This window comes from Podarcis erhardii (assembly GCF_964252035.2).
Source record: "Podarcis erhardii genome assembly, chromosome: 7".
Taxonomy (NCBI): domain Eukaryota; kingdom Metazoa; phylum Chordata; class Lepidosauria; order Squamata; family Lacertidae; genus Podarcis; species Podarcis erhardii.
The window spans coordinates 71,811,562-71,837,555 of NC_138511.1; the positions used below are offsets into that span (position 1 = coordinate 71,811,562).

Genomic DNA, 25,994 nt, shown 5'->3' on the forward strand with positions numbered 1-25,994 from the left:
GAAACTTTGTGTGAGTTGTATCCTGTGCATATCAGAAAAACATATTCCCTGTTTAGGGAAGTTTTTAATGACTGATGTTTTAATGTATTTTTAATCTTTTGTTGGAAACCGCCCAGAGTGGCTGGGGAAACCCAGCCAGATGGGTGGGGTATGTATGTATGTATGTATGTATGTATGTATGTATAAATAAATAAATAAAATTATTATTATTATTATTATTATTATTATTATTATTATTATTATTGTTGTTGTTGTTGTATCAGAAAGCCTCTGCTTAGCTGGGAAGTGCATTTTATGAACTTGGGCCAATCACTACCTCTCAGTTTACCCTGCCTTGCAAGGTTGTTTTTGAAGGTTGAAATGGCAGGGGGATGGAAAAGACTCATCTTGAGCTGCTTGGAGCAAATGTGGGATAATAAAAAAAGCACTGAATGAACTCATAGTAGGTACACAGGGTGGTATTCAGTGAAGTTTTACTCAGTGTAGGCCCACTGGAATTAATGAACTTACGTTAGGGCTGTTAAATTCAGTGGGCAGCCATTCACCAGCCTTTCTGGAATCTTTCCCAACCTTACCTGGAGATGCTGGGGATTGAACCCAGGAGCTCTACCTCTCAGCTACAGCCCTTCTTGTGGGTATGTAGTGCTGTGCTACCCCTCGCTTCTGCTGTATGCTCCCCTCCTTCCTATTTACCAAATTGGGGGGGGGGGTTGGAATCACATCCAAAACATAAGAGGGAGGGCTGGAGCTCAGTGTTTGAGCATTGCTTTGCATGCAGATCCAATCCTTGGCATCTCCAGCTTGGACTGGGGAAGACCTCAGCCTGCAATCCTGGGCAGCTGCTGCCAGTCAGTGTAGGCAATATGGAGCTAGCTGGACCAGTGGTCTGGCTCTGTATAAAGCAGCTCCCTTCATTCCTGTGATTCACTTCTGGGTTTGTGCCAGAAGGTGGACCAGTGGCTTGGGAGTCTCTTACATGGATATGCCTTTAGAATGCAGACATTCCCTAAACCACAGGCGTGATAATCTCTTGTTTTTCCCACAGTCACCATGAAAAAAAGCTTTGCGGAGAGCTTGATCCATAAGCATGACTACACCTCGCACAAATTTGCATGGGGAAAACTGGAGATCCCACCCATAGGCATGTTCAGAGTGCATTCTTGGCAAAAATGACTCATAAGACACCGCGGCTGGGTTGCATGCATTTGGCATTAAGGGAATCCAGGACATGGGATGAGCCTTAAAACAACAACCCAACCCCAACCCCCAGCAATCTTAAAATGAAACCCAGAGGTGAAATTCAATGCAGTAATGCAAAGATAAAAATCGTCCACAAAACAGAGCTTGGAAGTTGAAGTATCACCTGCCTTCATCCAGTTACCAGGCCCCTGGCTGAATATGAATTGTGGTTCAAATCACAGAGAGCCAGTCTAGGGTAATGGTTAGCATATCAGACTAGGACCTGGGAGAATAGGGTTCAAATCCCCACTTAGCCATAAAACTCACCAAGGTGCAGTGCCGGATTTATGTACAAGCTAAGCAAGCTATAGCTTAGGGCCCCACTCTCTTGGCCCCCCCCAAAAAAAAAAATTAAAGGGAAAAAGCCTGGATGCACATTTCCAAAATATAAGATAAAAAAACAAATAAAATAAAACCTACATACAGCAACAACATTTTGTGTTGTGTGGGCTCCTATTTGTTATGTGCAAATGGCTTTAGATACCTTTTAGGTACATAAATTACCACATAGCATATATTCAACGCAAAAAACAGCGACAATTTGTTGTTGACAAAGGACAGCTAGATATATAAAGGGCCCCATTACCTTCAGTAGCTTAGGGCCTCATCAAACCTAAATCCGGCCCGGCCAAGGTGAACTTGGGCCAGTCACTGCCTCTCAGCCTAACCTACCTCACAGGGTGTTTGAGGGGATGAAATAGGGGTGTGAGAACAACCATGTATACACCATCAATAGGAGCCAACTCCTAAGGGCCAAGGTCCCTTTGCCTACCCCTTCAATAAAATATTTGAGGGGCTGCCCCATAGTTGATGCTCATTGCCATTCAAATGTTATGTGTGCGTGCCTCATCTTGTGATTGATTATGTGGCGTGGGGCTGACCTTTCCCCCAATATTTTATTTAAGTTTGCACCCTTGGCACCACCTTGAGCTCCTTGGAGAAGAAAGGTATAAATGCAATCAATCAATCAATCAATCAATCAATCAATATGAAGAGCCAAGGTGGTCTCCAGCAATTGTGTGTGTTTGTGTGGGCACGCACTGTATTGTGACTTTAGGCAATTTGCATCCATGGCACCATCTCGGCCACTGCTTGGGTTCAGATACCCACCCACCCCTTTAGAATCTCCCATCTTCTCATTCTCAGATCAAGTTATCTCACAGGGGTGCAACGAGGCTTCATGCAGTAGGACAGTGATAATCTCTTCCTGCTCAAAGATAGAGCAGCGGTCCCTCAAAGGGCATCGCCGTTCATTGGGAGAAAAGGCTCAGTGCTAGAACACCCACCAGGTTCAATCCCAGGTTCAATGGGAGGGCAGGGCAGTGGGGAAACCAGCCCGAAACCTTGGGGAACCACTGCCGGACAGTGTCAGCAAAATTGAACTAGCTGGGTCTAACCTGCCACAAGGCAGGAGGAGCACGTGAAGCTGCTTTCTCTCCGACTCAGTCTTGTCAACACTGGCCAGCAGCGGCTCTCCAGGGTTTCAGGCAGAATTAGAACCCAGGACTTCCTGCGAGCCGAACAAACGCTCTGCCACCACTGCGTCTCATATGTCCTTATTGAGGGCGCGTTACGTGCCCCAGCAGGGCAGCCGGAGACTTCTTTCCGCAGCAGGGACCGCGGTGGCTGCGTTTGCCTCGACTGTTTGGCTCGCTGCCCTGCAATGCTTTGCCAACTGCGCAGGGAGCCCCCGTCCCTTGGCAAGGGAAGGTGGGCGGGGGGGGGGGGGAGAAGGCAGGAGGCGTGCCCGCGTGCCTGTTGTGTGACGCGCCAGGCACCGGAGCTATAAAGCACCTGCAGCGGAGCCCGGGAAGCTTCAGAAGAGCCTCTTTGCAGCTCTGGCCAGAGAGAGCTCAGCTTTCTGCCAGTTAAAGGATTAAGTTCGCCACAATGGTAAACAATCCCTCCTGTTTCTTTTCCCTTGCAATCACCCTTTGCGTCCTGCTGGAAGAAGGTGAGAGAATCAACAGGATTTTTTTTTTGTCTCCTTCTCCGTCTTTTTTGCTGTTCTGATGTTATTTTAATTTTTTGCACTGGTTTTAAAAATGCGCATCCCCCGCGCACTTTGCAAACGAAGTTAGCTTCAGCGGGGAGAGCATCTGATTTGCAGGGGGCGGACGGGGGCCGTGCAGAAGATCCCAGGTTCTATACCCGGCATCTCCAGAGAGGGGGCTGGGGAAAGCTCCCTCCCTGCCTTAAACTCTGGAGAGGTGCTGCTGCCGGTCAGTGGAGGCACTATTGAGCTGGATGGACCGATGTTCTGAACCTCTATAAGGCAGGATCATAGACTGTAGCTCCACGGGGCATCTGCCTGTAGCTCAGTGGCAGAACATCTGCTTTGCATGCAGAATGCCTGTAGCTCAGTGGCAGAACATCTGCTTTGCATGCAGAATGTCCCAGGCTCAGTCCACAGCCATCTCCAGGTGAGACCCCTGTCTGAAACCCTGGGGACCTGCTGCCAATCAGAGTAGATGATACTGACCTGGATGGATGTGTAGTCTGACTCTGTCTGAGGCAACTTCCCTATGGGTTGTGGCCCAGCAAGTTCTGCTCAAAGTAGACCCATTAGTGAACCTAAGTTACTCATGCCTATTAACTTCAATGGGTCTACTCTGAGTAGGACTAGCATTGGCTGCAACCCCGCTCCCAGATTTCCCTTTTTGCCTTTTAGCAGTCCGCCCTCTCTATCTCTGACAGCGGCTCCTGCTCCGTCTCTGTTGTTCTTGCAACTTCCCGAGCAAATTGGCTTGGAGAGCAAGAGGCAGCGAAGTCAACCTGTCCCGCCTTGCAGGGATGCCTTGCCGCTGCCGCTGTGACATGCCAGCAGCGAGCGAGACCGAAACAGCTCCCTTAGGACTTTGCCAAGAGAGGTGGCGAAATCGTAACATATCCCTCCCCCCTTTTCTTGGAAAGAGTTTTTGCTCGCATTTTCTCTCTTTGTGTGCATTCTTCTCCCCCCTTGCTTGCCAAAAATAACGAAAGGGAGGGAGGGAGTGCTCTGTGCATTTGGGAGAATGCAAAAATCGATCCTTGGCATGTCAAAAATTTGTACACATGTTCTATTGTTGGCAAAGGAGCCAGGACAATGATGTGGTGGTGATGATGATGATGATGTTGATTAATGCAGTAAAAATAATACTTACGTATTCTCTAAATGTTATTCCTGCATTGCAGGGGGTTAGACTAGATGACCATTGGGTTCCCTCCCAAGTCTGTGATTCCATGATCACCTTAAGTCACCTGCTGTAGGCATATGGTGGGCAATAGCTACTGCTGGTGCTGTTGATTGTTTGCCAATGTGCTTGCTTCCAGTATGCTCTCATTGTGGGTCTCCTCCGAGGTTTTCACCTGACTTCGGTTTTCTTCTCACTGAGCTCTTCAGCATTGCAGTATGCAAACCGTTGTCAGCAACAGCAGAACACTTTTACAACCCCCGCAGCCCTAATCTGTAAAGTCTTGGCGGCTATAAAATGGCTAAAATAGAAATGCTCTTCTCAACTAGGTGGCAGGCTAATTGCTCTGTTTACATACCATGCTGCATTCCTGGTGCTTCCAGTCTGGAGAGTTCAGGGACTGATCCCTCTGCCTGTCATTTTCTCCTCTGGCAGGCCTGGGCCTCCCTCCGGCAGAGCCTCACCTGGCAGCGGGCAGCAGCAGACACCTGAGGACCAAGCGCTGCTCCTGCCTCAATTGGATGGACAAAGAGTGTGTTTACTTCTGTCACCTTGATATTATCTGGATCAACACACCAGGGTGAGTATTGCCGGGGGGGGGGAGGGGAGGGGGCGGACAGGGGACTCCAGCACAGAGGGAAGATTGCTAGGTCTGAGCTAGCGGCACATCGGGACATAGGAAGCTGCCTTAACACTGACTTGGTCCATCTAGCTCAGTACTGTCTACACAAACTGTCAGCAGCTCTCTGGGGTTTCATGCAAGAAATCTTTCCCAGCCTCTCCAGGAGATTGATCCCAACACCTTCTGCATGCAAAGCAAATGGACTACCTTTTTAGACAGTGGACTTAATGGTCTTATGGCTTCTCTCCACTCCTCCCATCTTAGGTTGGTCATCCGTCTCATGTTTCCAAGTGTGGTAGGTCAATCCTGCTGCATCTTGGGGTCCTGTCTCTTAGACTTAAGTATGGGGGGGGGCTGGACTGCTGCCCTAATGTCCTAGGCACCCCTGGCTAGAGCAGGACAAGTGACTGGCTCTCCAAGGATTCAGGAAAGGGACATTTCCAACCCTACCTGGCGATGCCGGGAATTGAACCTGGAGCCTGCTGTATGCACCCAAAAGCATGTGTTTTACCTCTGAGCCACAGATATTTTATGTGGCAGCTGCTCCCCAGCTGGTGTTTCTAAAGAGCTGAGGTGGGCTGGCCTTTCGATCCTGCATTTGGTTGGGAAGGAGACTTGCCCCTTGCATGATACAACAGAGATCTGGGCAGCTTTCAAGCAATCTCTCTTGCAAGCAGCTTAAGATCCGAGCCAAAGAGACGACGGGCTCAGGTGTGGTTCTAATTATGCCTGCTAACGTGCGGTCTTGAGTAACGACTCACTCTGAAAAAGAGCATGCCATTCTCAAATGTGTTTGCGGAGGAAACATGACAAGCCTAACAGGAGGTTGTATTTAGATGGCGGAGAATGACAGAGCAACCCTGTCTTTAAGCACCTTCTGCCTTTTGTTATAATTTGCAAGAGATATTGATATTGTTAAAAACACACCTCCGGCGCACGTTCTGCCTGCACGGAGCATGTGAACAAGCCTTGCTGTGCAGCTGGAACAGTGAGGCCTCTCTGCCGACATGGCACAGTGTCCAGAGCACCAGAGGTCCGAGTTCAAGTCCACCCCTGCCTAGGAAGCCCAGCCTCCCTCAAAGGGCTGTTGTGAGGAATGGGGATGGGTAAAGGGAGAAAAGAGAGGAGACTCTGAATGGATCTTGCTTGGTGACCACAGGCAGGGCACCATCACAGGGTTGTTATGAAGATCAAATGTGTGCATTTGGGGGGGGGGGGCAAGAGAACCATGTATGCGCTCTTGCACTCCAGAGAGGAAAAGTAGGATATAAATATAAATATGGTGTGCAGATGTTTGGGGTTGGATTACACTTTGATCCCATTAAAAATAATGGGATTCAAGTTATCCCCAATGAACTTTGTACATTTATTTCAATAGGAACCATAGGCACCTGACTTTGGCTGCAAGCCTACATCCCCCTTACCTGGGAGTAAGTGCCATTGACCTCAGTGGAGCTTACTTCTGAGTAGCCATGCTCATAGCACTGATAGCCTTTGTTTGGTGAGGTCCCATTGCACCTTCCTCCCTAAAACAGGCAATCCCCAAATCTTGATATTGTTAGGCAAGGACAACAAGGGCATCAACCCACTTGCAGCCTATTGCTTGCCTGTGGAAATAAAGGCCGATAGAGTGAGAATGGGAGGGTGAGATGACATGGCTTTTCTCACATGGCAACTGCAAACGAGACTTGTTATTGTCAAGTTTGCTTGGCTCCCAGCCAGGCCTGCACCATAAACCTTCCTTTCTGATAAAGGATAGAAGTTAACAATTTGTTTTTTCCTAATCAGCCACTCCACGCCCTACGGTCTGGGTAATACACAAAGGCGTCGGAAGAGATCACTCAGCAGGTGCGAGTGCTCGCATTCAAAGGACAGCGTCTGTGCGACCTTCTGCCATGGCAAGCCTTGGTAAGTGTTCAGATGTGTCCCTATCCTTAGACCAGTCTTTCTCAACTCGGGGGCCTCCGTATGTTCTTATCTCTAACTCTCATGGCTAATGATCAGGGATGATGGGGATCTCAACTCAGTGATGTTTGGGTTTGAATGTAATGCTAAACTATGGTTAATGTAAGCCAATGTTTATAAAGCAACTACAGACCTTAGTTAATGCACATCTGTTAACCATAGATCTGCCAGTTTTGCTTCTTTCTGTTTTTCATATTTCCCAGTTGTAGATAAGTTTCCCCATACTTCTGCAGAGATTTTTTTTTTTATAAAAAAAACTCATGAAAATTCACCAGCACATTTCTCTTAATAAACACATTTTATCTGTGCAATTTTGCCCAATACATATTTTGGCAAGGCAATTTCCCCTCATATAATGCCCCTTTGTATGCCATTTTTACCAATCTATGCATTTTTATGCATACTTTGTACACATTACTTTTCTGGTAAACTTCACTGCAAAATTCAAAGAAGTGCAAATTTCAAAAGGTGACCATTGTTTTGGTTCACATACTGTTTCAGAAGGTGTTGAATTAGTGACCTTCACCTTTAAAAGTGAACTGAATCAACTTTCACTCCATTTCTATCCTTAGTTAATAATCCATAGTTATATCACAGGGCTGAGTTTATCCAATTAGCTTACCAGGGATACCAACTTGAATAAAATATTGGGGGGAGGACAGGTAAGCTCCTCCCCATATAATCGATCACATGACACGGTGCATGTACACCATTTGAATGAGAATGCCCATCAACTTTAGGGATCCCAACCCCCTCAAATATTTTATTGAGGGCCCTGAAGACCCCTTGGCCCCTAGGAGTTGGCTCCTATGATTGTTACAAACCATGATTTAGTTAACCATAGTTAAAGCATGGCTTAATTTTACTGGAGAGCTACGGGTTCATTGCCAAGGGCTAAGCTCAGTATTGAACATGCAAAAGGTTATGAATTGCCTGAAAAGAGGCCTGTGTGTCTGTTCACAAACAAACTCTGGAGAGAGGAAGGAGTGAGAATGAGTGTTACTTTACAGAGGAGAGTTAGGCTGCAACTTTTTGTCTTCGTGTTGTGGGGCTAGGAAGAGGGGTGGTTAGGGTTTGCAAATTAGTCTCTTTGGCAACAGATCCAGCTCCCTCTTTTCCTCTTTCCCTCCTCAGGAGCATAAGTAGAGGCTGCTGGATTGGGCCAGTGGCCCAACTACTCTGTCATCCTTTCTCAACACGGCCAGCCCCTAACTAAACCAGCCCAGGCCTTCTCAGCCTTTAGAATGACCCTGCCTTCTTTCTTTTTGTAAAAAGGAGCCACTATCTTTTTAGACTCTGAACCCCTTGCTGTGCAACAGAGACACACCTTCTCAGTCTATAAGCTGTAAATGGAGAGTTGCATAACATAAGGATGTGTTCAGGTCATGGAAAGGGAAAGCAGGGTCACCATGTCGTTCTACCGTCTTCTTAGAAAACCTAGGAGTAATAAATCTGGCTGTAAAAAATTTCCGAGAATGGGTTAGTTGCCAAAATAAAAAACCAAACAAAGCAAAACAGAAAAATCTGTTTTTAACCCTAAACTGGTGCCCTCCTGCCGCCCCACCCCAACCTGTCAGGGAAGACGAGGTGAGCGAAGATGTATATCTGGAACGAGGGAGGAATAAAGCTCTACATCAAGAACAAGGGTGGGAATTAGAGACAGTATGGGGGGGGGCAGGGACACTGCCAAGGAGGTGGCAGATCTAGACTCCAAAGAGGGTGTCGCAACTGGCACTGGCACTATGGCATTCATTGGTAGTAGACAATGCATTCCTTGGAGGCCAGATCTGCTGTCTCTGTGAATCTTTCCACCTACAGGTGGTTGCCTCAAGGGTGGCTAAGCCATCAATGAACTTAAGAAATGCTGATATTGGGTGTTATCCAGCTAAGTTCTATTCAGGGTAGACCTATTGGAACTAATAGACCTAAGTTAGTCTTGCCCCATTGTTTAGTGGGGATTTGAACCATGGTCTCTCAAGTCCTGGTTTCTACTCACCATGGCTCACCACTGGTCCACTCTGAATACGATTAGCATGGTTTGCAGGGCGCTGCCTTTTAAAAATAAAATAATTATCTGAACTCCTTTGAGCGCTATCTCATAAGATATGCACCAACTTGTTTCAACTCTGCAGGGATTTCAGAAATCCACGGCTTACCATGAAGACGGGACTGCTGGTAAAACTTCTCCAGAGCCGTAGTGCAAAGCCCCGCAAGACAAACTTCTGAAAGTTCTCAGGTAAAGGTTCTCTCTCTCTCTCTCTCTCTCGCTCTCTCTCTCTCTCTCTCTCTCTCTCTCTCTCTCATATTTTGTGCTCACTCTGCTTTCAGAGATGCTTGGGCGCATCTATAAATGCATGACTTCAAAATGCATTGAAACAAATGTTCAACTGTTGTGGCTTCCCCTCACCTTTGAAGCCCGTAGGCAATTGTAGTTTGGGAGATCAGATCAAACTATTATACATATGGCCACAGACACACTAAAGCAGAACACACAAAGAATAGAAGCGTGAGCGTTAAAACACAATGCTTGTTTAAAACACAATATAATACAAAGGGTGACACACACACATATTTAAAACACTGTTTTCTAAAAACACAACACACAAATTACAATTGAAATGCAAGTATCGTCTTGCGAGACCTTTGTGCAGAAATGAGAAACATGGCCACTATTAGATTATTTATATCAGCCAATAAATATTCCAGACACCATTCTGGGGTGCTTCCTCATAAAAGGGAAAAGTAGTCTGTTGCATTCCTGTCTGTGAAAGTTACTTGTAGTTTGGATGAATTTTCTGGTCACTCTTTGCTACGTATCAATATCACTGTTACCAGGGTTCATTCATTGGGAAGCACGGAGGTAAACATAGCAGAGGCTCGTCCATTAGGGCAAGTGAGGGACACAGAACATAAAAAGCTGCCTTTTACTGAGGCAGACCAATGGTCCATCCATTTCAGCATTGTCTACACTGACTGGCCGTGGCTCTCCGGGGTTTCAGGCAGAGGTCTCTCCCAGCCCTAGTTGGAGTTGCTTGGGATTCAACCTGAGACTTTCTGTATGCAAATCTGATGCTCTACCTCCAAGAGCAAATCAGGCACGTGGTCCTATCACTCTCTTTGATCTCTGCTAGCTCTAGCTGTCTGCTATATTTCTTCCATCCAGCCCAGAAGCTGGCACTAACTGCCAACTGCCTCCTCCTTAGACTCAGGGTTGTCCTTGTAGAATTCAGCAGGGAGGAAGATGAAGAGTAAACTAACCCTACATAGCACAAATAGACATGGAAAATGCTGTTTTCCAAAGAGCTGTGCTGGGATGGGTAGGGATCAGATTCTGCTGGGTGTGATCGAATCTGAATGGGTTTGCACTGACTCAGACTAAGTTGACAAACTATATTTGGAGAAGCATCTAGGATGAATCTGAGTCAGTCTGATTAGAGTCCAGGGAAGCTCAGTTATCACTAAGGAGGACCGCTCCCCAATTTAACACTGAGACCCCTATAATCTATAGCGGAATATCTTGCTCCATTTTCTACAATTTCGGCTATGTTTCCATAGGCGTGAAAACAAAACTGGGCAGAAACAGACCTAATTAAGGTTGTTCCTCTGCCTTTAGGAATGCCTTAGAAGGCAGAATTTCCCCAGGAATTAGTGTTCCCATCATAGGGCTTCAGGGCTTAGCAGAAGCCACACATGTTTGCAATTTTTGCAATTCTTTGCAAGCCTTAAAGCTGTGATGTGGAGTCTACCACTCGCATCATCCTTAACCACTGGGAGTGCTGGTTGGGGCTGGCAGGAGTTGGCAGTGCAACAACATCAGGAGGGCCATTGGTTCCTTATCCCTGCCTTAAAGCTACAATAGGGGCTCTCTGGACTGGGTTCAGAGTTCAAGTTCAAGGCCAGCTCCCCAGAGAGAATGCCAAGAGGCCATTGGACAAGGTGCTGACATTTTCATCTCTTCTGCTTTGTAGGGCGCCTTGCTCTTTCAAATGCCTCGTTCACCTGGAAGCAGCAGGACTCGCTGAGGACTTCCAAACTAGCAGCACTTAAATGAGGGGAGATCCTATGGAAGACAAAGCAAGAAGGGTGGGGGTGCTGTTCGCCTTCACCACGCAGAGTCCTGCCGTTGCAAAGAATCTCCTACTCTGTGGGAAGTTGAAAGTTTGGAGGACCATTGGAAGAGATGGAAAGAAATCCATGGAAACAGCTGTTGGAGAAAGGGGCAAGGAACAGTGCAGGCAGTAGCACAGCCCCCTTGGTACATCAGAGGTGATCATAAAGAGACAATAGCCTCTCCTTTTTACTGCACCTTGGGAAGGTCTGTCCAGCTTGTTGGGACAAGAGAGGAGATCTTCTTCCTGGATACCAACAGGAACTCATAACAGATCTCAGTGTAAAGAGCCAGCACTTTGGAGGAAGGCAAATGCAGTTATGGACTCCGTCGCCACATGTGGATCCTTCCAAACACCCCTACCTCAGGACCTTGTCTAGTCTGCTTCTCCTTTCCCCAACATTTGACTTTAAACATAGTTTGGCTGGTTTTACCGACTGCTGCTTTTATTCCCGTTGTCGTTGCCTGGCTCACATCTGTCTCTACTCTCCTGTGCGACACGGAAAGGTGTGCATTGAATAGACATTCCTATTTCTGGTAATGAATTTGCTAAAAGTCTGTTATTGGTAACAACAACTCCCCCCCCCCTCCGTAAGTCAATTTAGTGTTGCCTAGTGACCATTGGGACTGGTATGGCAGGCACCAAGGAAGACATCAGTAGGTGGAGGGGAGCCAACTAATTTTACTGTTGTCTCGATCTTCCTCCTTGCTGAGTTTTACAAGGGCAAAAGGGAGGCTGAGGAACGGGCAGGCAGGCAGGGCCAGGGTCACCTTCTGGACTGGTTGTAAGAAAGGCAGCAGATGGGCTTGGAGGAATCAATACTGAGATTGGTGGGGCAGTGTCCCATTTGCCCTGATTTGCAGCAACTTAGCTCTACTCAGTTAATCTGAAATCTTGTTCTCAGCGAGTAACTTAAGCCTTGATGAAGTTGATGGCTTAGAAAAGCGCGCGGGGGGGGGGGGGAGGGGGTAAGGATCAGCAAAGCAGGGGTGGAGGCAGGAGTCGAAAAAGCACATCTTCGTTGCACATTTAAACCAATTTAGCCATCACCACCCCAATAAGAAGCCCCAGGAATAATAGCTGTGTGAGGGAACTGAGCCTCTGGTAGAGTTCATTAGCCATTTCACAGAACTACACATGAAGCTGCTCCAGTTGAATCAGGCCATTATTTCATCCAGCCCTCTGCCATTGGTGAGTGAAGGCTCTCCAAGGTCTCAGATAGATAACTTTTAAGTGTTGCTGCTTGAGTTCCTTGAAGTGGAGAGGCCAGGCATTTGCAACACATACACTTCATTACGGAGTTGTTGGTTGCCTGTCAATTTCACTTGCACAGAGAAGAGAATTCTCGGACCACTTGTGTGTCTATGTGCAAGCCTCCCAGTTCCACTGCTGTTCTTTAAAGACCTTGCACACAACTCTACAAGTTTAAACAACATGCCCTGCATTATCAAGTTCCACACTGCAAATGCTGAAATGGTTAGAATCACAAAACTTGACTTTTGAAAAGCCTCTTCACTATAGGCATGAAACTGATCGTTAGTTTCAACCTGCCTGTCAATTTCACATGACCTTCTCTGGGCTCAAATTGTGCTTAGGTAGCATAAACATCCCAAATGTTTGCAGGAGCTTTCTTGTTTATAGTTCAGGGATGCTTGTTTATTTCAGGGGTGTGGCCCTCCAAATGCTATTGGACTCCAACTCACAGCAACTGCTGGGAGTTAATGGTTAGGGATGATGGGATTTGGAGTCCCAGCAACATCCAGAGAGCCACCTGATTTTAGGTGTTAAAATATTTTAACTCGCCTTTCCTTAAAAATACAACAAATAACAGTAAAATACAGTAATAAAACACTAGCAAAATACAAGTAACAATAACTAATCACTGAGAGAAGTAACAGCAGATAAAGCCAATATTTCAGGGAGCTGACTAATGACTTGGCAGATCAAATGCCATCTGTAAAAGAGAGGTCTTCATGCATTGGCAGAAGGCCCTCAAAGAGGAAGAAAGTTGCTCAGACACTCCTCAGATATCTAGCCTACTCAGCGAAGTTTCAGTGAATTTTGTACACAATGAGGTGGGAACAGTGAATGGAGAACTCCATGGAACTGAGAATCAAGGTCCATACACCCCTAACCAAAGGCTCTCTTTAGCCAAAGTCCCTGAGGGTTATTCTTTGGAGCTGTGATGGTTTAAACTGGTTTAAATGTGTCATACAGATGTGCCCATAGTGAGGGCCAGTTACTCAGCCAGGTTGGTGCACTGTAGAACTTGGGTTGAGGGGTTCCACAACAGAGGTCAATTTCATGTGCTAAAGTGGTCATAGCATTACTTGGCTACATGACCAATTTACTGTTTGGGCCATCTTTACTCTGTCGCTGCTCATCTCGCAACCTTTGCGGTGGCACTGTAAATGGCAGTGGTGGTGGGTTGAATTATAAGGCAGACACACAATCATCTTGGCATGTCTAAGTTGGTTTTGGTTGTGGTGTTTATCCCCCACGATATCCTATGGATATATTATGGGTGGGTTAGAATGCTTCTGACAAGATTACTTTTAGCATAGCGTCCTTAGCATAGCGTCTATAAACACTATAAACACTGCATGGTCACTTGATTTGGCAGTTCAGATGACATGAGGATAATATCACTGGTAGGTTGTGGAATACATGGTAAGGCAACTGTTACTGTGCTCTCAAAACTGTTTGGAAATCTGAAGAAGCACAGATTTTATTAGAGGCAACTTCCTTTGTATTCAGTGAAACAACTGGCCTCCTTATAGATGTCATGGGGGGAGCCTGTGGTCCTCCAGATGTTGGTGGAATACAGTTCCTATCATCCCTGACCATGGGGCACATTGGCTGGTGTCAATGAGAGTTAGAGTCCGGCAGCATCTGGAGGACCACTGGTTCTCCACCTCTGAGTTAGAGCTGTCATATCCTGGGCTTTTAAGAAACCTCCAGTTTGAATTCATCCCAAGTTTTTTGAAGTGCAGAAAATGCAATGCCAGGAAGAAACGGGTTTCGGCAAGAGAAGGAAAAGCCTTTTCTGCCAGCTTTCTGAATGAGACATGTTCTGCCTAAATATTCAGGGAAACTATAGAGTAGATTCTTCTGGAACTTTGGACTCTGGGCTGCAGCTTAGTGCTTCTTCCTGTCAAAAATAATTAAATCCTGCATATGGAGAAGTAGCACATCTGAGCTAAGTGTCTCCCTGATGTGCTAGCTTTCTGCACGGGGGACTTTTCAAAAAATGGAACCCTGTACATATAATAAGACTATAATATGACTCAGTCTTAAAACTATCCCATAATTTCCTGCCCCACAAAACAATCAAATAAATGCATAGTTCTTCTCTTAGTCTGTCTAATGGACCAGGATTGGGCACAGATTTTTCAATGAACAGATCACTATATATATTTTTTGGCAATTGGTGGTGAGGATAAAGACTTTCAGTAGACAGTGTCTTTTGGATTGATGCAGGTCCCCTGCCACATGGCTTAAAGTCAAATATAATCATTGCATTTCCTTGATCTTATGGGAACAAGGCAATTCAGCCCCTGGCTAGTAGAATCCCCTCTACGCCTATAGCACCAGGCACTTTATTTACTATGCTCATGCACTGTAGCTTCTGTTATACAAAGCATGGAGAACAAACAAACAAAGCCCACATTGAATTAATGCAAACGCATCAGTGCTCCAGATAAATGCATATTGGGGTTTGCGGTCTGGATGTTGTAGGCTTAACACATTCTTGTTATGGTTTAAAGTCTGTCTGCTGATGCTGGGATGTCTGTGTTGTAACCCGAGCATGAGCAAAATACTGTTCTTAAAATATGCTTCAGATCTTATGGCGAAGAGGGGTTTGGGAAGCCAGTCTGATGCATACATCACATGTGAATCTTTAGATCACAATGCGACGGCATCTAAAATAAGAAGAGATCCGTTTTGTATTTGCACTCGAGAAGATTTTGTTTGGCCTCAAAGGATCTGCTGCTGTCTTGGGAAGTGGGAATGGTGCGCACAAAGGACAATGTCAAGCCTTTTCCTGTGCAGTGGTAGATTGATGCAATTTAAGTGACAGATGAAAAGTTCTGTGTCCATAATGCATCTCTGTCTATGCAAACTCAATATGTAGCGTCCCAATGTTTGGACATAAATGTACATATATTTATTTTTTTAACTTTTTTAATATAAAAAGCCCTGTAAAATACAAACTTTCAGTTGTAATAAATGGAAAGAAAAAAGCAGATTGTTTGTTCATTTCATTTCATTTTTATCTTGCCCTTCTTCCAACATGGAACCCAAGGTGACGGACATGTGGTTCCCCAGAAGTCACCCATCCAGGTGCTGACCAAATTCAACAAGGTGCCTTCAGATGCTGGGAGCCTGGCCGTCCTCCTGCCTTACAGTATGGGGTGGGGATGGTATAGGTGGAAATAGTGATGTGGGAGGGGAATGCTTTGTTTGGGAAGGGCCATAGCTCAGTGTTATATCATCTGCCTTGCCTGCAGAAGGTTCCAGGTTCAATTCCCGCAATCTCCAGGTAGGGAGAGCCACTGCCAATCAGTGTAGACCATGCTGAGCTAGACGGACCATTGATCTGACTTGGTACACAGCAGCTTCCTATGTTCGTGTCTTCCACAGAAGTTCCTCTGAATCGATAATCGTTAAGAAACTCAGATGGCTTTTGCTTCTGCAGCATCTCACAAGACCAGTTTGCGCTCTGGCCTTAATGCTGTAATGAAACCCCCAGCTGCGCTGTAGGAACTGGTGCCAGAAACTGGTGTTTGGCCTCTCAGTCCCACCCAAACAGTCCATGATACAAACTTTAGGTTACAATGCCATAACCGCCTACCAAAGAATAAGCTATACAGTGGTACCTCGGGTTAAGAACATAATTCGTTCTGGAGGTCTGCTCTTAACCTGAAGCACCACTTTAGCTAATGGGGCCCTCAGCTGCCGCTGTGCCGCTGCTGCATGATTTCTGTTCTCATCTTGAAGCAAAGTTCTTAACCCGAGGTAATATTTCTGGGTTAGCGGAGTCTGTAACCTGAAGTGTATGTAGCCTGAGGTACCACTGTACTGAACTCACTGGGATTCCCTCCTGAGAAGGCATATAAGTGCCCTTATAAGTTTGTGACTGAACCATGGGAAAACAGAGGCTTTGTGGGTTGGTGGTTCCTGTTTCCTTAAGAAAGGCCACCTTCCGGTTCTGGATGGGATTTTGCTGCCTTTAAAAGAGCAGGTATGCAGCTTGGAAGTACTCCTCTATGCATCTTTGTTATTAGAGGCTCATGAAATCTCTGCGATTTTCTCCTGCCATGCAATAACTCCAATATCTTTCTTATTTGCATTTTTAAGATCAGACCAAAGTCCCACCTAGCTAAGCATACCATTCTCAGTCGCCAACCACGTGTCCTTAGGAAGCTTGCAAACAGGACCTCAGTGTTACAGCACTCTCCCTACTTGTGAGCCTCAGCAACTGGAATTCAGAGGCATACGGTCTCCGCCGGTGGAAGTAAAGCTTGCCATCATGGCTAGTTTGTTCTGGCTGTTCTGCAATGATTTCTTACCTCCTCACCAGAAGATTTCTGGCTACTGCCCTGGACTTCGCATTAAATGACCCCCAAAACGGCCCTCCAAGAAGATGGGCCTGATCTTCTTGATAGTCTCCCTTTGAGTTATAGCAACCGTTCAAAAGAACACAGAGGCTGCAGTGTGTATTAACTGCTGCAGTAACTCACCCTAATAGTGTATTTCCCTTTTGTATGGCAGGAGAAGTTGACGGATTGCATTGCATCATGGCGATTAAAATGCCATCCTCTCCCATAGTTATCTCTCAGAGTTCATTATTAAAACCGAACAATCTCACTGCAGCCCAGTTCACAGGTGTGTTTGGAGGGGATGGGAGGGAAGTCGAGCAATTTAGAGAATTATCTCTGACCTTCAGAAACCTCCATCAGCTGCTGTGGCGCTTCTTCCTATTAGCCTGTTAATGGTTAAGTTCTTCTGGATGTCATAAAGATTGCACTAACCGGAGGCTACAATAAAGCGCTGATCAACTCATCAAGTGAGTCAATATCCAAAAGTAATATTTGCCTTGGTAATAACGAGTCTCATAAAGCACCTTGCCCATGCAAAGAGATGATGAGAACGCTGTCGGCTCAGAATGCCAAGGGCATGCGTCAGTCATGCACACGCCCCACCTGCCCTGGCATCCTGAACTTTGTTTGATGGGGTGCACACTCGTTTTGGAACAAATGAGCAGCCAAAATGAACTGGTGCCATTCTCATGCATCAAGCGAATACCAAGAGTAGCAAATGGGAGTGAATGGGGTGGATGCTTATGGAAAGCCTTTTGCAGCGAGACCTATACATACTTTTCCATGTATAAGACTATGTTTTTTTCTTTAAAAATCATGCTAAAGGTGGGGGCCATCTTATACATGGGTAGTGCATAGGGTGGACGTTTGATTGGTTGCTGCCAAGGCTGTCAGCAGCTATTGTGCGTGTTATTGGTTGCTGCGTCAATGGGTGGTGTTGATTGGCTGATGCTCTGACAGTTGGGCAGGTGATTGGCAGCTTCTGCTGGAGATGGGACAGGCAGGAGGCGGGTTTTGCGATGCATGTGGGGGAGCGATTTTCGGCAACCCCCCCTAAAAAAAGCTAAACAACCCTGAGTAATCTCCCCACAACACAAAAAACTCAGCCACTCTGCGCAATCCTCCACAAAAAAGCTCCACAACTCTGTGCCATCTCCCCCCATTTTCTTAAATTTGAATCACCCAAAATAGGGGGCATCTTATACATGGGGGGCGTCTTATAGACAAAAAAGTACGGTATATATCCATCTTAGTCTTTAGATTACCTTTTTTAAAAACCACACAACAGCAGTCATGCTCTGTTTTAGAAGAGGGTTGCTTTTGGGAGGGGTCCTCCAGATGTTTTTGGGCAACGTTTCCCACTAGGAAAGTTAAATGACAAATGCAAATTAGATAGATATAGTTGATATATAGATATAGATCTCACTTGTATGCTCATGGGGTCTGAACTGGCAGCTATGGATTGGGAACAAGACTTTGGAGTCATAGCTCCATGAAGATGCTGACCCAGCACATAGCAGCTGTGATGAAGGCAAAATCTATGCAAGGAATCCTTAGGAAAGGAACTGAGAACTGCCCAAATCAGAATGCCGTCGTGCAAATCTATGCTGTGACCGCATATGGAATACTGTGCACCGTTCTGGCCACCTCACCTCAAAATGGGTGTTAAAGAGTTCAGGAAGGTTCAGAAAAGGGTAAGCAGAATGATCAAGAGGATGGAGGAGCTCCCCTATGAGGAAAAGCTTCTGAATTTGAGATTTATTTATTTATTAGTTTAGAGAAAAGGCAGTTAAGAAGTTTATGAAATGATGCGTGGCATGGAGAAAGTGGCAAGAGAAAAGTTTCTCTCTCATACCACTACAGCTTGTGAACATCCTGAAAGCTAGGAGATTCGGGACTGATAAAAGAAAGTGCTTCTTCACGCAGTGCATAGTTAAACTATGGAACTTGTTATGGGAATAGGAAGCAGTGATGGTCACCAACTTGGATGGCTTTAAAAGTGGACTGGACAAATTCATGGAGGAGAAGACTATCGATGGCTACATGGTCAGAAGCGAGCAATACTTTCAAATACAACAGGAGGGCAGAGTGCTCTTGTCCTCAGGTCCTACTTGAAAGTTTCCCACAGGTATATGGGTGGCCACTATGAGAACAGGATGCTGGACTAGATGGGCCATTGGCCCCTTATCAGCCCCAGCCAGCATGGCCAATAATGGATGTCCAATAACATCTGTCAGGCACTGTGCTGCTGTGGTCTAAACCACTGAGCCTCTTGGGCTTGCCGATCGGAAGGTTGGCGGTTCAAATCCCTGCGACGGGGTGAGCTCCCGTTGCTCTGTCCCAGCTCCTGCCAACCTAGCAGTTCGAAAGCACACCAGTGCAAGTAGATAAATAGGCACCACTGTGGCAGGAAGGTAAACGGTGTTTCCGTACGCTCTGGTTTCTGTCACGGTGTCCCGTTGCACCAGAAGCCATTTAGTCATACTGGCCACATGACCCAGAAAGCTGTCTGTGGACAAACACCGGCTCCCTCGGCCTGAAAGCAAGAGGAGCACCCCAACCCCATAGTCAATTTTGACTGGACTTAACTGTCCAGGGGTCCTTTACCTACTTTTTACCTTACCCCTGGGTGAAGGTGTAGAGATGCAGGTGAGGGCAAGCTTCTGCATCCCTGTGTAGAAGAGGGAATTTCAATAGGTGAACTGATCATGCAAGCTGCACCTACCGAAATTCCATCTTCCACAGAACCCTTAAACATGACTTAGTTTGTGGGTTATTAATGACTAGGCAAATTTTTTTGGGAAATCCCATCCTGTTCTTAGCTGCATTTTTTCCTGTAAGTACAGGAAGATGGGGAAGCTGCCTGCTTTGTGCTTGACATATGTCATTTGTTATTTTTAAAGTAAAGTCTTTTTAATTTTGTAGGAATTGGCGGAGAAATGTTTTTCCCCCCCAAACAAGGTGAAAAGAAGGATTTACCCGAAAAACAGAAATCAGCAAGTACATCAACATCAGACCCTTGCCTCCTGCCTTCCCATTCTTTAATTAAAACTCATTGCAGATGATTTGGTTTTAACATTACAGGAGCCAGAATCTAGTACGAAGAGAGTGTTAGAATTAATTCATGAATTTGGTCGGGTAGCAGGGTTTAAATTGAACAAGCAAAAAACTAAGGTTTTGGAGAAAAACTTGACACCTTTGGAAATAGATGGGTTTCAGAAAGAGACAGAATTAAATGTTGTTAAAAAGGTAAAATACCTAGGGGTAAATTTGTCTGCCAAAAATTTGAATTTGTTTAAAGATAATTATGAAAAATGTTGGTCAGAAATTAAGAAAGATTTAGAGATTTGGTCAAGATTGAAACTTTCCTTGATGGGCCAAATTGCAGCTATAAAGATGCATGTATTGCCGAAGATGTTATTTTTGTTTCAGACCCTACAGATCGTGGACAGAGTGGAGTGTTTTGGGAAGTGGCAGAAAGATATTTCTAGGTTTGTCTGGCAGGGCAAAAAGCCCCGAATAAAATTTAAAATACTAACTGATGCCAAAGAGAGAGGGGGGTTTGCCCTGCCAGACTTAAGGTTATATTATGAAGCTGTGGCTTTCTGCTGGATGAAAGATTGGTTACTTCTTGAGAAGACTGATGTTCTAGATCTGGAAGGGTACGACAATGCTTTTGGATGGCATGCATATTTGTGGTATGATAAGGTAAAGGTTCATAAAATGTTCAAAAACCATATTGTCAGGAAAGCTATATTCATGGTCTGGACAAAATACAAAGATTTATTAGAAGGTAAGACCCCGAGGTGGTTATCACCAGTGGAGGCCAAGGCCAGAAAAAGACTCAACATGGAGGTCGGATGGCCAAAATATTGGGAAATGATAGAAAAAACAGGAGACAATTGGAGACTGCTGAGCTTTGAAAAATTAAAGAATAGGGTGCAAGATTGGTTTCACTATGCTCAAATTCAAGAAGTTTTTAAGTCGGACAAAAAAATAGGATTCCAGGTTGTCAGAGCCACCCTGGGTCCCAGCTCACAAGAGACCAAAGTCCAGTCCAAGCTATATACAAAAGGTTTTATTGAAGATCATTGTCGTCATTACATCCAAACTCCGTGGCTCCGCATCTGTTACCCTTAGATGTTAGAAGTCCCCTCTGAGTCCGTCCCTCCCCTGCACCAATTTAAGAGGCTTGTACTGCTCCACCTTTTCCTCTCTTTCCTTTTCCGCAGGGTCTTCCTGCCCCCCTGTCTTCCCTCTTTCCGGGACTCCCCAGAGGCTGAGTCTTCTCCCGCCTGCTCCCCCCTCCTTCGTGCTTTGGCACCAGGCTCCTCCTCAGAGCTCTCCTCATTTCCGCGCGCCTCTATATTTGAACTTGGCGCGCGTACGTTGCCTCTGACCTTCCTTTCTACAGTTACGCTGCTCTCGGTACTACACTCCTCCCTTTCAGGCAGGACGTCTTGCTCCGAACTCCTCCCCCTTCCTCCTTCCTGTCCTGCTCTTTCTGACACACTGGCAACTCCCCCCCCCTCTACTCCGTTCCGACGGGGGAGCTGGTCCCGCTTTGCCACTCCCACTGGGGATTCCCTCTTCGTTCCCCTCTCTCTGACTGATTCCCTCTCTATTGCCCCTTGGCCTGACCAGGGGGGCTCCCTTCTGGGAATCCTCTGATTCGCTAGACGGACTTTGGGACAACCTCGGCTCGTTGTCGTCCTCTTCCTCCTCGCCCTCGCTCTCTGTCTCCTCTCTCCCTAAAACCCTGACATCCATCCCCCCCTCGAAGCCCCCCCTTCCCCCCTTCCGCTCATCGGGTGCAGGTTGTGGAAGCTGCCGCTCTTCGGAGGCGGACGCAGGATACAGATTCTGCACCTCCATCTCCTCTGTTTGCAGTTCGTTGTACGAGTGTTCGAATTCGGGTTCTTGACCCAAGGTGTTCTCTTCTCCCTCCTCCATTGGTACCTGGTCCGGTGCTGCCTGCCAAGGTCCCGTCAGCCATTTCCTGCGCCAGTCCTCCTCTGGTTGCTCGTCCCACCAATAAGAGGGTTCTGTGTCCACCCCCGAACACGATCCCCTGGGCGAGTTGGAGTCCGGCGACCTTTCTTCAGCTGAAGAAAAGCCGTGGAAAGTGCTGCCTGAACATGTGGGCGTAAAGAGCCAGTCATCAAAGTACTCGGCTGGCATGGGTCTATGAGGGAAAAGGGCATGGAACTCGTCTTTTAAAAGAGGTTCGTCTAAGGCGTAGCCCGGCACCCAACCATTGGCACTGACTGGGGCACCCTCTCTGACTAGAAAATATTCTACTCCCTCTTGCCCCCATCTCGAGTCCAGGATCTCTGTGACCTCGTTGAGTGGTTCGGCCCTAGGCGCCCTCTCCCTCTCCTGTGACTTAGTGTGTTGTTGCGTGACTGTGTCAGACTCCTGAAACCTGTGCGGTGCCTTGTAGGGAGTGAGCACCGATCTATGAAAGACCGGGTGCACTCTGGAACCTTCGGGGAGGGCTAGTCGAAAGGCTACAGGGTTGATTTTAGCCTCCACCTGGTACGGCCCTAACTGCCTGTGCCCCAGCTTCTTCTTGGCCAACGACTTGGCTGGCATCGCTTGGGCCGCTAACCACACCCAGTCCCCCACCTGGATCTCCTCTCCCTCTCTCCTGTTTTTGTCAGCCTGCACCTTATATGCTTGCTTGGCCAGCTCTAAATGTCTCCGCAACTCTTCGTGCACCTCCTGCAGCTCCGCTGCAAACTGGTCGGCTCCTTGCGGCACCCCCTCTCCCGGTGCCACGAACCCCGGGAAGGTTCTGGGGTGACGACCATTGTTCGCGAAAAACGGCGTCACCCCCGTGGACGCGTGCTTCGTGTTGTTATAGGCAAACTCTGCCATCGGCAGGTAGTCCACCCAAACTGCTGGTCGCTGGTTGGCGTAACATCTCAGGTACTGCTGCATGATCGCGTTGACCCTCTCAGCTTGGCCGTTGGTTTGTGGGTGTCTCGCCGACGTGAGGTTGATCTTGACGTTCAGGATACCTAAAAGCTTCTGCCAAAAATTGGAAACAAACTGGCGCCCCCTGTCGGACAGGATGGACTGCGGCAGCCCATGCACCTTGAACACGTGATCGATGAAGAGTTTGGCAGTCTGTTCCGCCGTCGCCACCTTTGCGCATGGAATGAAGTGCGCCATCTTGGTGAACAGGTCCACAACCACCAGTACCGCCGTCTTCCCCCTGGAGCTGGGCAGGTCAGTAACGAAGTCCAGAGCTACCCTCTCCCACGGTTGCTGTGGCGTTTCCAGCGGTTCCAACAGCCCCGCTGGCTTCTGGTGTACTGGCTTGAACCTCTGACAAGTGTCACACCTGGCGACGTAATCCGCTACCTCTCCACGCATCCGGGGCCACCAAAAGTCTCTTGCCACCAGTTCTATTGTCTTCTCCTTACCGAAGTGGCCCGCACTGGGGGCGTCGTGCAACTGCTGCAGAACCTTTGCGCGAAGCTCGTCGCTTGGCACGTAGAGGGCACCTTTGCGAGTTAGCAGCCCGTCGCGTAGTTGGAACTCTTCGCCACTCTGCACACCTCTGCGCAATTCCTCCATCTTGGACTGTGCGAACTGATCCACTTGCAACGCGCGTCGCACCGCGTCCAGATCTACTGTGGCGGCAGCGCACGACCACGCCTGCGGTGCGAAAATGTGCTTGGCTGCTACAGGCGCCGCTTCATCGAGATATTGCGGTTTCCTGGATAGCGCATCGGCTATAACGTTGGAATCTCCTGGGACGTACTCTATCCGAAAGTCGAAATCCGCGAAGAATTCCGCCCAGCGCATGTGCCTCTGGCTTTGGAGCTTCGCCGTGCGCCAATACTCTAGGTTCTTGTGATCCGTGCGGACCTGTACTGTGTGCTTGGCTCCTATGAGGAAGTGTCGCCACGCTTTGAAAGCTGCGTGAATGGCTAACAGCTCCCTGTCCCATATGGTGTAGTTTTGCTCCGCTTTGCTGAGCTTTCTGGAGTAAAAGGCACCGGGTCTCCAGTTTCCATGTGGATCTTCTTGCAGGAGTACGGCTCCAACCGCTCTGTCTGACGCGTCGGTCTCTAGTCGTATGGGCTTGCCTGGATTCACGTGCAGCAGCTGCTCCTCGGAGGCGAAAAGGCTTTTAAGCTTCTGAAAAGAGCGCTCCGCCTGTTCCGTCCACACGAACCTCTTTTTCTTGGAACTGAGAGTGTCCGTGATCGCTGCCGTCTCCTTTGCAAAACCTCTGATGAATTTGCGGTAGAAGTTGGCGAAGCCGATGAATCTTTGGACTTCCTTCCGATTGCGAGGGCTCTTCCAGTCCAACACCGCGCGGACCTTGGCGCTGTCCATGGCCAGCCCCTTGTCGGACAGCTTGTAGCCTAGGAAATCCACGTCCGTCACATCAAACTGGCACTTCTCTAACTTGGCGTAGAGCTTGTTCTCCCGTAGTCTCTGCAGGACTTCCTTTACGTCCTTCTCATGGGCCTCCTCCGTTTCCGAAAAGATCAGGATGTCGTCGAGGAAACACACGCATTTCTTGTAGAGAAGTCCCGCTAGCACGTGATGCATAAATGCTTGGAAGACGTGAGATCCATTTTGGAGACCAAATGGCATAACTCTGTATTCGTACGTGCCCAGAGGCGTGAACATGGCCGTCTTCCACTCATCGCCCTCCCGGATGCGTATGAGGTTATACGCTCCACGCAGATCCAATTTGGTGAAGATCTTCCCCTTCCTTACGGTTGCCAGGAGATCATCTATCTTGGGCATGGGGAAGGCCTTGGGTTTGGTCTTACTGTTTATGAATCGATAGTCCACAATGAGTCTTTTCTGGGGCGTGTCTTTCTTCTTTACAAAGAAAACAGGACTGCCCCCCACCGCTTTCGATTCTCGGATGAATCCGCGCTTCAAATTGTGCTCTATGAACTCCCTGAGTTCTTGCATCTCGTCCTCAGACATGGAATACAGCTTTGCAGTCGGCAACTGCGCCCCTGGCACCAGGTCGATGGCACAATCATAAGGCCTGTGGGGCGGCAACTGGTCAGCTTCCTTCTCGCAGAAAACCTCCAGGAACCCCTCGTACTTGCGGGGTACTGCCTGCACCATGCCAAGTTGCAACTGCTGCTTGACAAAGTGCGTCCCCACAAAATCTGCGTTGCTCCCAGAATCAATCGTGATGGGGACTTCCAGGGTGGTTCCATTCGGCAACTGAAGTGTTGCAGTGAGCTGCACCGCTGGCTTGGGTGGTAAAGGGTCTGTGCGTTGCAAAAGCGCTGGGGACTGCTCTACAGATTCGCCTGGCTGAGCCCCAGCAGCTCTGCTTCCAGCCAGGCACTGTCGTTTCCCTGAGGTTGCTCTGCTTGCATCATTTCTGCTGCAACAGTTGCTAAAGCTGCAGTGTGTTTCTGCAGCCTCTGGGGACACTCTTTCGCCATGTGCTGTGCACTGTCGCAAATGTAACACTTCCTGGTCCCTCTAGGAGGCTTTGCCTTCACTGCACCGGAAGCTGGGGCTCTGGCTGTTGCTTGAGCCTTAGCACCACCAAGTTCCATGGGCTCCTCCCCCTGCCTTCCCAGTGGCGAAGGATGTGACTGACTGAACTCCCTGGGGATGAAAGAAGACGTCCTCGCTGGTGGACGCACCTGACGTTCTTCCTCAGTGTGCCAAGGACGTCCCTCGTGCCGTATCCCAATCGCCAAAGCCCTCTGCACAAGCTCCTCCAGGGTCTGGGGTCTGTCTCCCCTGGCAAGTTCATCCTTAATGGGACCGCTGAGCCCCTCCCAGAACAAATCCCTCACAGGTGCACAATCCTTCTCCCAGCTTAGCGCAGTCAGTAAAGCAAAAAATCTAGAATGGTACTGACGCACAGTGGCTTTGCCTTGCCGCAATCCAAAAATTTCCCTGCGTGCAAGATCCACATCTACAGTAGACTGGAAGCAGGCATCCATCGCTTTAATGAATTCATCTGCATCGCGGCGGGCAGGGCCATCTTCACGCCACAAATTGCGCAACCAGTCTCTGGCCGGCCCATGCAAGTGAGAAACAATAAACCCCACTTTCTCCTCCTCATCTTTAAAGTCATGACGAAGCAAGTGCAATGCATACAAAACGTCTGCTCTGAAACTGGGGTAGTGCTTCAGGTTCCCATCGAAGTGGGTGACTAGGCTGCCCCCCCTCCGTCCAAGTCCAATCCCCTCTGATCTGGACCCTAGGAACCCTTCCCTGCTTGCACGTTCCCACCTTGTTTGCAGGTCCTGGCAGCGCTTCTCCATTTCGTCAT

The 25,994-nt window shown here is 47.7% G+C and overlaps 1 protein-coding gene across 1 annotated transcript; it reads left to right on the forward strand.

The window, feature by feature from the left end:
* Positions 1-3,070: 3,070 nt before the first annotated feature.
* On the forward strand, positions 3,071-15,345 carry EDN2 (endothelin 2). The gene is made up of 5 exons (XM_081869849.1): positions 3,071-3,193; positions 4,848-4,992; positions 6,823-6,942; positions 9,132-9,235; positions 10,968-15,345. The coding sequence occupies exons 1-4, from the start codon at positions 3,130-3,132 to the stop codon at positions 9,223-9,225; spliced, it is 423 nt and encodes a 140-aa protein (XP_081725975.1). The 5' UTR covers positions 3,071-3,129; the 3' UTR covers positions 9,226-9,235; positions 10,968-15,345.
* The last annotated feature ends 10,649 nt before the right edge of the window (positions 15,346-25,994 follow it).